General features: G+C 48.1%; 4 protein-coding genes across 4 annotated transcripts; 3 read left to right on the top strand and 1 right to left on the bottom strand.

Annotated features, from left to right (window-relative positions):
* The first annotated feature begins 624 nt into the window (after positions 1 to 624).
* F5Y00DRAFT_229143 (uncharacterized protein) lies at positions 625 to 6,690 on the top strand. Its single transcript, XM_048006721.1, has 2 exons — positions 625 to 6,094; positions 6,148 to 6,690. Exons 1-2 carry the CDS (start codon positions 1,272 to 1,274, stop codon positions 6,269 to 6,271), a joined length of 4,947 nt encoding a protein of 1,648 aa, XP_047867662.1. The 5' UTR covers positions 625 to 1,271; the 3' UTR covers positions 6,272 to 6,690.
* Positions 6,691 to 7,284: 594 nt separating this feature from the next.
* On the top strand, positions 7,285 to 8,501 carry F5Y00DRAFT_274622 (zinc-binding oxidoreductase CipB; the record flags this gene model as incomplete). The annotated part of the gene is made up of 2 exons (XM_048013395.1): positions 7,285 to 7,512; positions 7,568 to 8,501. The coding sequence occupies 2 exons, from the start codon at positions 7,285 to 7,287 to the stop codon at positions 8,423 to 8,425; spliced, it is 1,086 nt and encodes a 361-aa protein (XP_047867661.1). The 3' UTR covers positions 8,426 to 8,501.
* Positions 8,502 to 8,885: 384 nt separating this feature from the next.
* Positions 8,886 to 11,186, bottom strand: F5Y00DRAFT_251572 (MFS general substrate transporter; the record flags this gene model as incomplete). The annotated part of the gene is made up of 9 exons (XM_048009842.1): positions 8,886 to 9,281; positions 9,346 to 9,506; positions 9,557 to 9,737; positions 9,804 to 10,060; positions 10,116 to 10,187; positions 10,321 to 10,495; positions 10,570 to 10,698; positions 10,764 to 10,973; positions 11,109 to 11,186. The coding sequence occupies 9 exons, from the start codon at positions 11,184 to 11,186 to the stop codon at positions 8,886 to 8,888; spliced, it is 1,659 nt and encodes a 552-aa protein (XP_047867660.1).
* Positions 11,187 to 12,819: 1,633 nt separating this feature from the next.
* On the top strand, positions 12,820 to 14,265 carry F5Y00DRAFT_274619 (transferase family-domain-containing protein; the record flags this gene model as incomplete). The annotated part of the gene is made up of 1 exon (XM_048013394.1): positions 12,820 to 14,265. One exon carries the CDS (start codon positions 12,820 to 12,822, stop codon positions 14,263 to 14,265), a length of 1,446 nt encoding a protein of 481 aa, XP_047867659.1.
* Between the last annotated feature and the right edge of the window lie 240 nt (positions 14,266 to 14,505).

Here is a 14,505-nt window from a genome sequence, read left to right as displayed (position 1 = left end):
GATATAAGAAAAGAGGTTAGAGATGTTTTTATTAATCTGTTGACCGCATATAGACAGATTTTCAACGCGCGGAGCATTAGAAGACAGAACCTTGCAATGCCAAGAAGTTGATGCAAGTTGGTCAAAAGTTGTTAATTAAGAAGCCGATTGCCATTGAGCTTTTATTTAATTCATTTTCTTAATTCTAACGTTGCTTTTCTTTCGTATAGTTATCTTACTTTATAACTTGCGACGAATGCTGCGAACCATCTTATTAGATCGCTGCGAAATGAATGCTAAGACTATTTGATCTTGTTTTAACGTTAAAAGTTATCGTCGCAAAGTGAAGAATTGGACTGATATGGACTAACGTTTCATCGGGATATGTTCTATGCAGCTAAGGTAGCGGATACGTATTGAAAGTGGAACTAAACCCGAATAGTCGCACACTATTCCCCACCATCATCACCTGTAAGCGCGTAGCCGCCGACTTTTACACCCTCCTGTACGAGGGTACGACGTGGAGTCCTGTGGAGGCAACTAACGGCCCAGACTGGACTTCCCATGCTTTCCATGTAGGTTTCTACGCTACTGCGCTAGTGTACTGCATACATAGAAAAAATACCCCCAAAGTAAAACAGCCCTGACACCAAACAAACCTAACCTTCGTTTCTAACGCTAAGACTAACGGCAACGACAGTTACGACGACAACTTACTTTAGCGTCGGTACATCGAATTTCAGCGACGAAGACAATACCATACATAATATCGAATCTCATTAGTCAAAGTTGCAATTTCAATTCGGTACCATGAGAACTGGATTCCGAGGCTAGCCATAATGCTGGCTACCATTGATATCCCTATCTTACCTAGGTAGATCGTGACTGGGGTTATTTGCAGAATTCTTTTGGTCTAACGGTTCACCTACCAGCTCTTTTGCCTAGAGGAGTTCGTGAATGTGTTAGCTTATTGATTAGGATATCTCTCGGTCGATTATCCTCTCGAAGACGAGTCCTATTTTGACTGCGAACGTGATCACGGGCCCTGCCTCGACTCGTACCTATCTCGACGATCTGATCTTATAACCCCCCCATTGTCACATCAGTCTCCTGCTTGTCTCGGCGTTATCTCTTAACCGCATTTCCTTTGATCTTCCATTATCTAGTATATCTATCAAGACCTACGATCGTTGCCGCACATACGCCCCCCGATACGAACTTTGCCGCTTTGTTGCGGCCATACTCCTAATTAAGGCGACTTACGCCTTTCTGTTCCGTTTCGCATACTCGTCATGTATCAGAACACCCAGCAGAACCAGGCGCGGCCGTTCCAGGTCCCGCCGCCGCCGCCTATGTCACCTCCTTCCGCTGGTCAACCTGGACAACTGAACACTATGCTAAATATTCCTCCTCCGCCGCCCAGGTACCCCGGCGCGCCGACGACCACCGGCGGTGTGGTGCTACCACCACCTCCTGGTCCGCCACCGAACAGCGCTCTAGGGCCTCAACCACCGTGGCAAGCTAGCTGGGGACGTACTTATAGCGGACAACCTAGCTTCACGATTCCGCCTCCCCCCGCGGGTGGTCCCGTGCCGTCGTATAACCCGAAACTCCATTCCCAGGCCTCAAATGGTGCCTTATCGATACCCCCTCCCCCGCCAGTTGAACTTATGTCGAACGCTTATAGACCCGGAAATGACACCAACGAAGCGATGGTATCTGCAACATATATTCCAGGTGGGGATACATACGGAGAGGGTGTTGGCATACCTGGCTTCTTCCCTGAAGACATGGGAACGCAATCGACGACCACCCAAACCTCGTGGCCCACAACCAGCCAGACAAGCAGCACGAATACCATGAGTACTACATTAACTGACGACGGCAATCGTGGATTGCTATACGCCAATGCGTTCCATAACCGGATGCTGTCGACTACTTCAAACGCGACAACCAGTCATTCCGAACTCCCCCCTGAGCTAGCAGCTAAGTGGCCACTAGACCATGTACTGCTATGGCTAGCTGCGAATCACTTCTCGAAAGAATGGCAGGAGACGTTCAAAAATCTTAATATACACGGGGCGCAATTCCTTGAGCTTGGTAGTCAGAAAGGCGGCCGAGGGAATTTCGGAATGATGCACCAACTTGTGTATCCGCGATTAGCACAAGAGTGTGTCAATAATAACACGGCTTGGGACCAACCACGAGAAAGGGAAGAAGGGAAACGGATGCGCCGTCTTATACGAAGCATAGTTACTGGGAAACCAGTCGACAGTGCGAAATCTTTACCGTCTCATGCCAGTAAAGAATCCCTTACCGGCACTTACACGCAAGGTGCCGGTACAGACGCAGATTCTCCAAACACACCTATCAGATTAGGGTCCAGTACTAGAGGGTTTTCGCAGACGCGAGCTACGACTATGCCAACCCTTAACCAAACGATGAGTTCGGATTCTAATCATCGTTCTATATTAAAGAATATTGATATCGAGAGCAGTCGAAAGCTAAGTCCCAATTTGAGTGAGCACGGAGATGGAAACTATCGGGCACCACTACGGAGCGACAGCCCCGGATCGAGTCCCAAATTATCAAGTTCATTTTCACAGCAACCCTCGTCAGGTAATCTATCGCCATCGACCAGATTTCATCACAAATCCCGAAACAGTACCGACTCGCTTTCCTCGAATGCAGCGAGATACGGCTCTGGAGTGTCTCCCGAGGTCGGTCAGATGTGGCGAAATGGTATGAGTGGAATCGAGGACATGATTCACTCCAGTCGCAATGATCGACGTCACAATACTGATGGGAAGCATGCGGAGTCCGGTGATAGGCCTGCTTCGGCAGAGCCAACTTCCGCGAAGGATAACAAAAGCTTTTTGGGCTTTTTGAAACGAAGAAACAAGCAAAAAGAAGACGGCTCGTTCCCTTCCCCAGACGATGCAGATTCGCCTACGAGTCCCCATCTGCTAAGGTCTCGGTTTGGCACTCCTCCGCCGGAAGCAGTCCAAGATTCCGCCCCGACGTTCAGGCGCAGTAAAAATGGCCCCCGAGTATTTGTGCTTGTAACGCTAGATGGGTGGAATTACCGACTATGCGACGTTACTGATTGTGATACTGCGGCCGATTTGCGTGCTAGTGTCTGTATGAGTCTTGGGCTTTCGGATCCGAAGGGGTTCGAAATCTTTCTAACAGAGCTAGGACGAGAAACACATGACGAAGCACTAGAAGATCAGAGCCTATGGATTCATAAGCGCAACAAGGGCGATGCGAACGGTTCCCTAAAATTCTTCGTCAAATTGAACAAATCTGGGGAAGGCAGCCGCAATATTCCTACGGTGGTTCCATCGGGAGGTCAACTAACACCCGGTTCTAACATAAACGAAGACGCTTACGCTCACCTCAATGGCCGTACAAGATCTAGTTCATCGCCCCCCTCCTCGAGAACGAATACTATTTCCACTGGTTCAAAACCAAATGATCCAGAATTGGCGGTCAAAGCTAGCGAATATCGTGCTGAAGTCGAAAAACAGCAGGCTGCATATCTTGCTAAACGAAGGCAAGTCCTAAAGGAATCATCCCCACTAGAGAACTCTCCCCAAACAGGAATCGTCGGTAGGAATGTAGACTTTGACCACCCGCGTGTCTCTCCGTTTGAGGAGAAAAAGCCAGACCTCTTCCCACAGAGAAAGGCGCCGGCGCCTCCAGGTGTAGAGACTGCCACACTAATCAAGGCAAATTCTTTGAGTAGGAAAACCGGTCATAATATGCGACTGTCACAAGGCAGTCTAGATGGATTCCCTAGTCCCAGGCGGCCTACTACTGCAAAGAGCGAAGCGAGCCCGGAACAGTGCCAGAGACCGTCGACAGGACTCACGTCCCCAGGGCCCCCCTCTCCGCCGGCAGGATCGGCCCTCGGTGCCTTGATTAATATGGGAAGTGCTTGGGGCCGACTGGCTCGGCCGTCAACAATACCGCTACAACAGCGCCCGGTATCGCCCCCCCGGAATACTTCTGCACCCGCAGCTAGTACGGACTCGGTAGAACAAAGAGGTAAGGGAGCAATGGCAAGCGTTGATTTTGGCGTTACTGCATCAGGTCGCAGTAGTTCTCGGTCGAGGTCTGGTTCGCCCGGCTCCCTAACATGGAGCCGTGGTGATATACCATTCGTCGTCCCAGACTACTCGCCTGGTGGCACCCCAATCCTTGGCAACCGGGGCAAATCTCAGCTTGATCCGATTACTAAAATGCGTGACATAGCACAACGAGTCCCGTCCCCCGGCGACCTAAGTCCGAGCCATCCCGCTCCAGGAGCCACCGCCGGGCCAGGAAATCCCACAACCAACCGGCCCAAATCCTACGGACCCAATGTGGACTTTACCGAGACGGACGTACAGTTTTCAGCTCCATTAGTGTCTACCAAACCGCCGGATGATGATTCGGGTGACGATGATTCCGATGATGGCCTATTTGCTATTCCGATGAGAGGAAGGCAACCCTCGAAGAAGGCAGTGCGCAAGCAACCGAGCCGTAATGAGACGAGCGTACTTGACAGCGATTCGGAGTCCAGCGATAGCAAAAAGCCAAACTTGAGGGTTAAGACTTCGAGGTCTAAGAAGACTCTTTCGGTATCGTTTAATTCACCGGGTACTTCTAACACGCCCGATTTAGAAGATGACGAGGGGAGTATCCGAAGCGGACGAGACTCTCATCGCCGTACACCTGCTACGCCTGGTTCGGAACAATGGCAGTCTGATGATAGTAAGCTTAACCGCCGGAAATCATTTGTTGACCGTGGCGTATGGGCCAATCGTCCACCTCCCGAGGCTTTGCTTAGCAATCTTGATGCTTTCTTCCCCGAACTCGATCTTGATCAGCCTGTACTCGATGAGAATGAGCTTCCTGTGTCGCCTATACCCGAACACGAGGAATTTCCCGGCGGGATCAGCAAAGCAGGTCCATCCACATTGGATGTCGATCCTCTAGCGCCTGCTGCTGGAACCGGTACTGCAAAATCTTCGGTGTACAACGAGAGCGATACTTTAGGTTCAGACGAGTCTACTTTAAAAGCACTTGAGCGCCCTCCTTCGATTGCCTCGGTCGCAACACGGAATGTACAGCGTTCTAGCGGACTTGGCCGGATGAAATCCATTCGAGAGGTAGCACGAGGTGCGCACGAAGCGAACAAGCGTTATACTACCTCCTCGGCCGGTGCCGGTGCTGGAGCATCGTCGATGATCCAACGGCGGAAAAGCACGAAGATGTTTGGCGCTAACGTCGTGCAAATACGTCCTGAACGTGGCTCGATGATTGTGCCACAGATTCCCCAGGACGTCTTACCGAAGCGGCAGACTACTTTCCGGTGGTTCAAGGGTGAGCTTATCGGTAAAGGAACGTACGGACGTGTATATCTCGGCATGAACGCAACGACAGGTGAATTCTTAGCCGTCAAAGAGGTTGAAGTCAACCCGAAAGCAGCGGCCGGTGATAAGAACAAAATGAAGGAGCTACTAAAAGCCCTAGACCAGGAAATAGATACGATGCAGAACTTGGACCACGTGAATATTGTACAGTATCTTGGCTGCGAGAGGAAAGAAACGAGCATCAGCATCTTTCTGGAGTATATTTCTGGTGGTAGCATTGGGTCTTGTCTGCGCAAGCACGGGAAGTTCGAGGAACCGGTGGTGAGCTCATTAACGCGGCAGGCACTTTCAGGTCTGGCCTATCTACACCGAGAAGGTATCTTACATCGGGACTTGAAAGCCGATAACATTCTGCTAGATGTGGATGGGACATGCAAAATTTCCGATTTCGGAATAAGCAAGAAGACAGACAATATTTATGGTAACGACAAAACTAATTCGATGCAAGGGTCGGTATTCTGGATGGCTCCCGAAGTGATCCGATCCCAAGGTGAAGGTTACAGCGCGAAGGTTGATATTTGGAGCTTGGGATGTGTGGTCTTGGAGATGTTCGCTGGCAGAAGGCCCTGGAGCAAGGAGGAGGCTGTCGGCGCGATCTACAAAATCGCAAATGGCGAGATACCACCGATTGCAGACGACGTGCGCGAGGCGATCAGTCCCTATGCCCTAGGATTTATGCTGGACTGTTTTACAGTGTATGTACTTCCCATCTACAAACGCCCCCAACAGTTAACTAACAAGCACACAGTGATCCCAGGGACCGCCCCACTGCCGAACGTCTGCTAAGACAACACGAATTTTGTGAGCTCGACGCGGACTATAACTTCTTCGATACCGAACTTTACGCCAAGATCAGGGGCACTTTTCAGTAGATGTGCAACTCAGAAGGGATGTTAGTGATGTTGGAGACTATGAAGGACTGTTCTAGATCATGAATTGTTTGGACCACCTAGGTAATGATTGTGTGACGATTTCTTGAGCCGCCTTAGCGAGCACTTGAATATACTGGTCTGAACACAACGAACCAGTATCCAGTATACGTCTACGCAGCGGCAAATATGAATGGATAGGATCCCGTTCTGGTACGTGATATAGATATATGGGAGGCTCTCGTATAGGCATTTATACTTTTTTCGACCTTGCTCACTCCTTCGCAAATCCAGCGCGGCGTTTGAGAGAAGCAAGATTTAGGGCAGCTAAGCACAATTGAATGTTCTATAAGGGCTAGGTCTAGAAGTTAGCGCTGCGTGCATACTCAAGTGTATATGTACCTACCTACCTATGTACGTAGCTAACTATTGATATGAATAATTTCATAATAAGAGGTACCTAAGTGGTTTAGCATATGGCAAATTTGACGTTAAGGTCACTTAGTATGAGGCTTGAGGCCAGTAAGAATATCTATCATTTCCTACTCCTTCTTTTGCCTAGGAGTAAATTATACGACGAGAAGGTAGGCAACGCTAATAAGTAACTACCTGTTAACAAGTCACAACTTGATGACGTTGATTTAACGTTAAATTAATTACATAGCTGCCAGGATGGGGCTTGGACTCAGAGTTGTGTGAATACCTGTACTTCCTCATCTAGCAAATCTATATCCGTTTTTATAGTGCTACAGCAAACAAATCTATGCTGTAGTAACTGTTGGTTCGTCGTTAGAACTTCTTTGTCTTGCCTGAAACCACTAGGGATCCTGGGTAACCAACCCTTCGGATCCAAAAGGTAGGTACCTAAGGTAAATATGTTCAGGTCCGTAGTGTGTAACTTGGATCCCCCCCTTTAACAATAGGTTTTAATCTGGGTTGCTTCAAGCCTTTCCACCCCAAACTCCCAAGCTCAGCTAGTTGACATATGGTCCATTCCAATACAATACACGTAAATGATGCCTCCTGAAAACCACGCCGCGTATCTCGTGAACCCACGCGCCAGACCGCTCCAAGTTAAATCTGCGCCGTACACGGCCCCCGGGCCCGACGAAATTGTTGTTAAAAACGGTGCTATTGCCGTCAATCCAGTAGATTACGGGAAGCAGTGCGGTGGTGACTACCTGTTCGCCTGGCTTAAATACTCCATAGTACTCGGAAGCGATGTAGCTGGCGAAGTGGTGGAGGTTGGAACAAGGGGCAAGGCAGCCCAGCTGTTTAAACTCGGCGACCGAGTCGTAGGCCATTGCTGTCGGCGTCGACAAACGATCATCCAAGCCATCAGAAGGCGCATTCCAAGAATACACCGTACTACGGAGCCATTTAGCTGCAAAGATTCCGGACAATCTATCATACGAGAAGGCCTGTGTCTTACCCATGGGCATTTCCACTGCCTCCTGTGGCCTCTTCATGAAGGATTATGCCGCGCTGAGATACCCTACATCACCGTATGAACACCCCAGCGACCAGGCGCCGCCAGCTGCATTCATCGTATGGGGTGGCTCGACCAGCGTCGGCACCAACGCCATCCAGCTTGCAAAGGCCGCTGGATACGAGGTCCTTACGACAGCGTCACCTAGAACCTTTGGGTATGTGAATGAGTTAGGAGCATCACAGGTCTTCGACTACAATGACCCAAACACTCCTAGTGCTATGATAGCTGCGCTAAAGAATAAGACTTGTGCGGGTGCCATCGCTATCGGTAAGGGGTCACTTGAAGCCTGCATCGATATCGTGGCCGCGGTCCCCGGTCGCAAGTTCGTTGCGCAGGCAAGCGTGCCTCTCGATGCGGCGAAGGTGCCGGGGAATATCGTGGGCCTGGTTGGTGTCGTGATGGGTTATATATGGTGGAACATCTCCAGGACTTTCCGCGCAAAGATAAAGGGCGTGTCGGTCAAGTTTATCTGGGGCACCGACCTCATGGCAAATGAAGTCGGCGGGATGATCTACAATGATTTTCTGCCTGCGGCGCTTGCCAGTGGGCAATACAAGGCGAAGCCGGAGCCGCAGGTTGTAGGAAAGGGCCTGGAACGTATTCAAGATGCGTTGGATGTAAATATGAGAGGTGTTTCGGCCGCGAAAGTTGTAGTTACTATGTGAGGGCGGATTGTGATATTGGACTTGCGATATATTGTGAGGTACCTAACCTAATATTCGTGGGTTAGTGTGGATTGGCTGACGACCAACAAACAAAACGAAGCTATTCACAGGTAATTTTATTGATGTAACCCCTGAATTTAACGAGTACCAGATACCATGTGTGAATTAACATTCAATGCACTGTATTACTTTGGCTATAGTGGCTGGTCTTGCTATAGATATAGTAACGAGCCACCTAGATTTAGCGTCCGCACCAATATCCAGAAGGTGGCTGATACAGTGTCAACAAATAAATATGACGTTCCAGCACGGTGCTAGGAATCCAGAGATGTGCAATATTTTTTTGGATTAAGTCCTTCATTATAATTACTTCATAATAATTAATAAACATTAACTTATCACTCAGCACACTAACGTCTTACAATGTACTTCAAGATAACCGGATGTCCGAATACCTGAATCACTCCTTCGATATCTCGGCTTCCTTGTCCCGTTTGGCCTTCTCTCTGATATTATCCCAACCCAAGAACCAGCCAGCAACAAACGTGGGTACGGCAATGCCAGCAGCGAAGTACCAGATTCGTCGCAAGGCATGTGAGTAAGCCCATAAGACACCGGGTAACTGTTCTTGGCCTACAGCCTGAGCCAATGCTGCCGCTGTTGTACCTGCGCTAATAACAACCTGGGGATCAACACCGGGTGCGTCCTGCGGGATAATGTCGATTAAGCTGTTAGTGAGAATAGTCTGCGAGATGACGGTCATAACGGCTGCACTTAGGTTCTGTAGAAATACAAGCGTAGACATGGATGCTGGGATCAGGTGTCTCGGAAGGTGATTTTGCACAGCAAGAAAGGGCTGGAGTCGTGTAAATATATCAGTCTCCTGGCTTTCCTAGGAATTGAACAAATTGTGAACATACTATTGACATAGCAAGACCGCGACCAATACCAAATATAATCTGGTATCCAATCCATATTCCCGTAGACGTGTGAGGTGAGAGAAGACTCAAAAGACCGCACCCGGTAGCGTTAAGAATAGCACCTAGGATGACGAATGGGGAGTAGTATCCAACCCTCTGAACTATATTCCAGTTAATACTCGATTCATTATCGGCTTGAATATTTGCTTACCCAAGCCCCCTGTTATTATTCCAAAGATCATCTGTGACAGAATATTAGGGAGAACATCCACGCCGCTTATAAAGGGTGTAGCGGCGCGAACGGTCTGGAAGTAAATAGGCAGGTAGTAGGCCGTAATAAACATCGAGCCGCTCAAGAACATACCGGACACGCAGCTAGCCCACATGACACGCTTTCTGATCATCGAGAGCGGGACCATGGCGTTGGCACCCTGATACCAGTCCCAGATCAATCACACGATGAAATTAGCGCCTGAGCCACAGAAAAGGCCAATGACCTGTGAGCTATTCCATCGGTACTGATTCCCGCCGTATTGTAGCGCGAGGAAGAACATGATGGCGGATGGGGCGAAAAGCACGAACCCTAGCAAGTCGAAGTCTACCATTGCGTTTTTGAAGACGTCCCGCATCTTTGGTTTCGCAATATGGTCTGGAATCTGAATAAAGGCGATTATAAGGGCTACAGCGCCGCCAATTGGGAGGTTAAGATAGAAGCCTGGACGTATTAATATAAAAAAGATGATAGGTATATTAGTATGAGGATAACTTACACCATCTCCAGGTCACGTATTCTGTAAAAGCACCTCCGATGAGCGGACCAAATGCGATACCCAACTGGCCGACTAGGGACGTTTAATTAGTTTACGCCGCGAGTTAGAATCGAATACAACCTACTACCCATCAAAGACCCGACCAGGGCTTTACGAGTTGTTAACCGATATCTCTAAATGATGAACTAGGGGTTATGCAAATTACCTGGTTGGCGATGAGGCGGGATGCAAGAGTTCATAATGATAAGTGTTCCGTTGAGCAGACCCGACCCGCCCACTCCAGCAATTGCCCTCCCTCCGATGAGCATGGCCGAGGACGAAGCGGCACCGCATACGGCGGAGCCGGCCTCGAAGAGGATGAGGTAAATGATAAAAGACCACTTCAGGAACAATAGGCATCAGTTAGGAGCCTTCTAAGCGGTTCATCCGTCCGGTAGGTAGGTAGTAGACTTACCTTGGAGTTGAACTTGGAGTAGATCTTTCCACCAAATGGCTGTAGCGCCGAACAGGATAACTGGTATGCGCTACCGTACCATCCGACGTCGAGTAAAGAGTGGAACTCGTCGGTGATATAGGGAATAGCCTATGGAGGTTGGTCAATACGGGCGGTTGGTAGGTATAGGAATTGGAGAATGAAGTATTGCATACGGTTGCTAGAATGGTATTGTCTAACATGATGAGGAAGTAAACCATTGTGGTTGATAGCATTACCAAGTACAACTTAGGACCCTGGACATATTCATCATGAGAACTTTCTTTTGTCTCTTCCTCTGGTTGTATGTTTCCTGTGGTTGATTCGTGTTTTAGGGGTTCTGAGTCAGTGGAAGTTTGTTTTTCGATCTTCTCATTTGAGAATGGCTTCTCCTGTGATGCTCCACTGGGAGCTTTTTCTTCCTTGGGTACTTCATTTAGTAAATAATCCTTATTTGAAAACTCTTCATGCTTCTGAGGTGCTTCATCATGTAGTGTTGCTGTGATAGTTGCAGTTGTTACTTGTTGCGAGGTATTAGGGGTTGGCTTGTTTTCTTCGCAATCATCATCGAGCCTATCGTTCAATGCTAGGGGTTCCATTATATCTAACAAGCAGTATGGTAAATGTAAATCCTGATATGTCTATCTTATGATCAGTATGAAGTGGTCTTAATTCTTAATCCATACCTACGTTGAGAAACTAGATACGCCTACTAACTTTCTATTTTCTCTTCACGATACCTCTTGAATATGAAAGTCCTGCGGACGGGAAATTCTAGACGGAGAGCCTAAAGTAGAATATCCATAGCTCTTCCAAGTTACCCTGGCGAATCCATTTTGCCAAGGAGATAGCTGAGTAGGTACTTTGCATATGGTTCTGTGTTAGTGTCCAGTTACGTATCTGGATTAACATGTGTACGAGGATCCTAGGGAGACGGAGCAACCCATGATGCTAACGAGATACCTAAAATTGAGCTACATCCTTATTTTGCCGCTGGAAAGCCTTTAATCAATTAAATACAACTCTGGGGCGGCCTCTTAATATATCAGTTTAGCTCATCTACCAATAGCATGACCCAGCTTAGCTAATGGGCGACTTTCATAATCTATGTCCCACCCCGATGAATCCCATCTCGCCAATGCTGCGTAAAGCCGCAAGCTTGATGCTAGGGTTTCCGGAGTTTGTATCTAAGCCTTTCCGCGATCTCCATTAGGTAGGTTTTGACCTGTGTTACTCAAGAGGTAGATTATCCGATATGACTGCTATTCGTTTCTCTGTAATGACCTGGATTGTGTTATGTTACCTATTTACACCCGGTATCTTAGGAAAAGATCTTCATAGCGATATTATAATCATTTCATTGATAGTTCTAACTATATGAATAAGAACATTTGCGCTGTTATGCTGTATATCACATTTCTAACCGCACAGATGTAGCTACCGAGCAAAGTGACTTGTAACCCAACACAAAGCTCTATTACACATATCACATGTCTTATATAAGAACGGTCCAGCCATCCAGATATCTTACACGTCACTCTCCTATTCGGATGTATCCCCATAATCATACGAACCATTGTTATTTCTCGTCGGGATCTGCCGACGGCTTTTACAAACTTGAGAACTCAACATCTCTATGGCTCATTCCGCACCAACGGCAAAACAACCTTCAGTTTATGAAATGTGTGTAGCTAATATAGGTAGGAAATCGATGTTATTAGTTAATACCTCCGCAGAAAATGTAAGACCGACGGCGGCGCTTTCGAAGAGAGTAACATCCATGGACATTCGGACTATTATTAATTCCCATTTCTCGGCGGAAGATGTTATCACGTGGATCCAAGAGCAATGATCTATGAGGACTGTGGCTTAACAAATGAATGATAGCATATATAATTTATGTCCGAGTAGCTTTTGATATGTGGAACTCTAGGTAATGGAATAGGACTCAGTGAGAAAGATCTTTATTCGACAAAATTACATTGCGAGAATTCTCGTGTGGTATAACATCCCGTTTCCATGGTAGTAAGGATTGGTTCCGGAGTTATTTATTTATTTCTCGCGCTGGATGAATCGAATGATGTCAGAACGGGTGATAGATGATGTTGTGACGTATAGTATATAAGAGTGTTCAACGATACGTAGGTACCTATTGAGATGCGAAAGGAATCTAGGATATAAAGCGTTTTAGTATACATATATCGACTTGACTTTGAAATAACTAAATTCACCATGCAGTCTGGACCTATTCTACCTCAATCAGCCCTAGGGCTGGGAAACACTCACGCCATAAACGATACGACAAGCCGCTTCCAAGACGTCATCGGCCAGTTCCCCCAGCTCAAGACATATAGCCATGCCTTAGCTATTTTCCCCTTAAGCACGGAGGTATCTCGGGATTCCGTTGTTGCTGCGCTGAAGGATGCAATAAACCAAATTATTTCCAAGATTCCCTGGCTTGGTGAACAGGTGGTTCACGAAGGGCAAGGAGGCGGTAATTCGGGTATAATCAGAACACGACCATTGCCCTCGGGCATTTCTAGTGGCGATATCCTGTACGTGAGGGACTGTACAAATCTCTGCCCTTCATACGAGGATATAGTGCGTCGAGGAGGCCCCCTCTCTTCACTCGATGGCAATATCCTATGCCCTTTCCCTGGCTTTCCCATGGGATATGATGTCAAGAAGATGGGGTTTGCACCTGTAATAGCAGTCCAAGCAAGCTTCATTAAGGGTGGCGTGATCCTTAACATCTCCAACCAGCACAATATGGTAGATACGACCGGGGTCTTCGTCTTCAATTCTTTACTTGCGATCGCAATGCAGGGCAAAGACATCCCACAGGCTTACGTTGACCAGGCCAACATAGACCGAACCAAGGTCATCCCTCTTCTTGATCCCGGACAACCCATTCGTGACCATAGTTACCTTTTAAAGTCAGCGTTTACGCCTACGCCTGCGCCGCCATTAAAACTTCCCGCTTCACCTCTGAAATGGGCGTGCTTCAGGGTTTTCCAGAAGGCCATGCCCAAGATCAAGGCAGCCGCATCGATCAAAGATGAATTCGATAGTTCGGTGACCTACATATCCAGCAACGACGCGCTGTGTGCATTCTACTGGAAGCGACTGGCCGCGGTGCGCGTCGCTAACGGCAGTGTGGATCCTTCATCTGTGTCCAAATTCGCTCGAGCTATCGACGTCCGCGCCGCCGTCGGATGTCCACCGGGATACATGGGGCAGATGATCCATCACGCTATCACGCGATTCTCATATCGAGACTTGGCGTCGCCGGGCTTGACATTGTCGGCTATAGCGTCACGCCTAAGAGCTGAACTCAACCAATCGAATAACGAATGGGCGGTGCGCAGTTATGTTACCTTTGTGGCTGGTGTTGCTGATAAGGGAGACCTGGTATACGGCGGTGGTCTCAACCAGGCTCTCGATGTTGGGTCCTCGTCTGTTTCCCAGTTGTCAACCGGACCAGTCGATTTTGGCATTCTGGGCAAGCCCACGTTGATTCGGCGACCCAATCTGGCTCCTTTTGGCGGCGTAATGTATGTCTTGCCACCCGAAGATGAGTCCCAATACTTGCCTGTTATAGTATGCTTGAGCGAGAGGGACTTAGAAGACCTGAGGCGGGATAAGGAATGGGGGGCAGCCACTCAGTACGTTGGTTAGCTGAGCAAGCACGGTACGAAGCAATACCTAGCACAGCTTCCTTGAGTACAATATATCCATTTAATGTCAACTACATCATATATATGATCTAAAACCCCGTCTCGGTTTTGCTTGCTCTTGTTATTATTTGCTGCTTGCACTTCTCCTCATCGTCTTTGCCTTTAGAGAACATACTATGGGCCATTTCCCCACTGCTACCTAGGTACTCACTAAAAACATCATCAATCTGAGTCGGGTACC

This window comes from Daldinia vernicosa (assembly GCF_022497035.1).
Source record: "Daldinia vernicosa strain CBS 139.73 unplaced genomic scaffold F5Y00scaffold_9, whole genome shotgun sequence".
In the NCBI taxonomy this organism is placed as follows: domain Eukaryota; kingdom Fungi; phylum Ascomycota; class Sordariomycetes; order Xylariales; family Hypoxylaceae; genus Daldinia; species Daldinia vernicosa.
This window is presented reverse-complemented; position numbering and strand designations above follow the sequence as displayed.

Bases quoted from the DNA above. Each gene is read 5' to 3' on its own strand.
- F5Y00DRAFT_229143 (XM_048006721.1), top strand. From the start codon at position 1,272: ATGTATCAGAACACCCAGCAGAACCAGGCGCGGCCGTTCCAGGTCCCG. The intron at 6,095-6,147 runs GTATGTACTTCC...ACAAGCACACAG, and splicing joins ATGCTGGACTGTTTTACAGT to TGATCCCAGGGACCGCCCCA.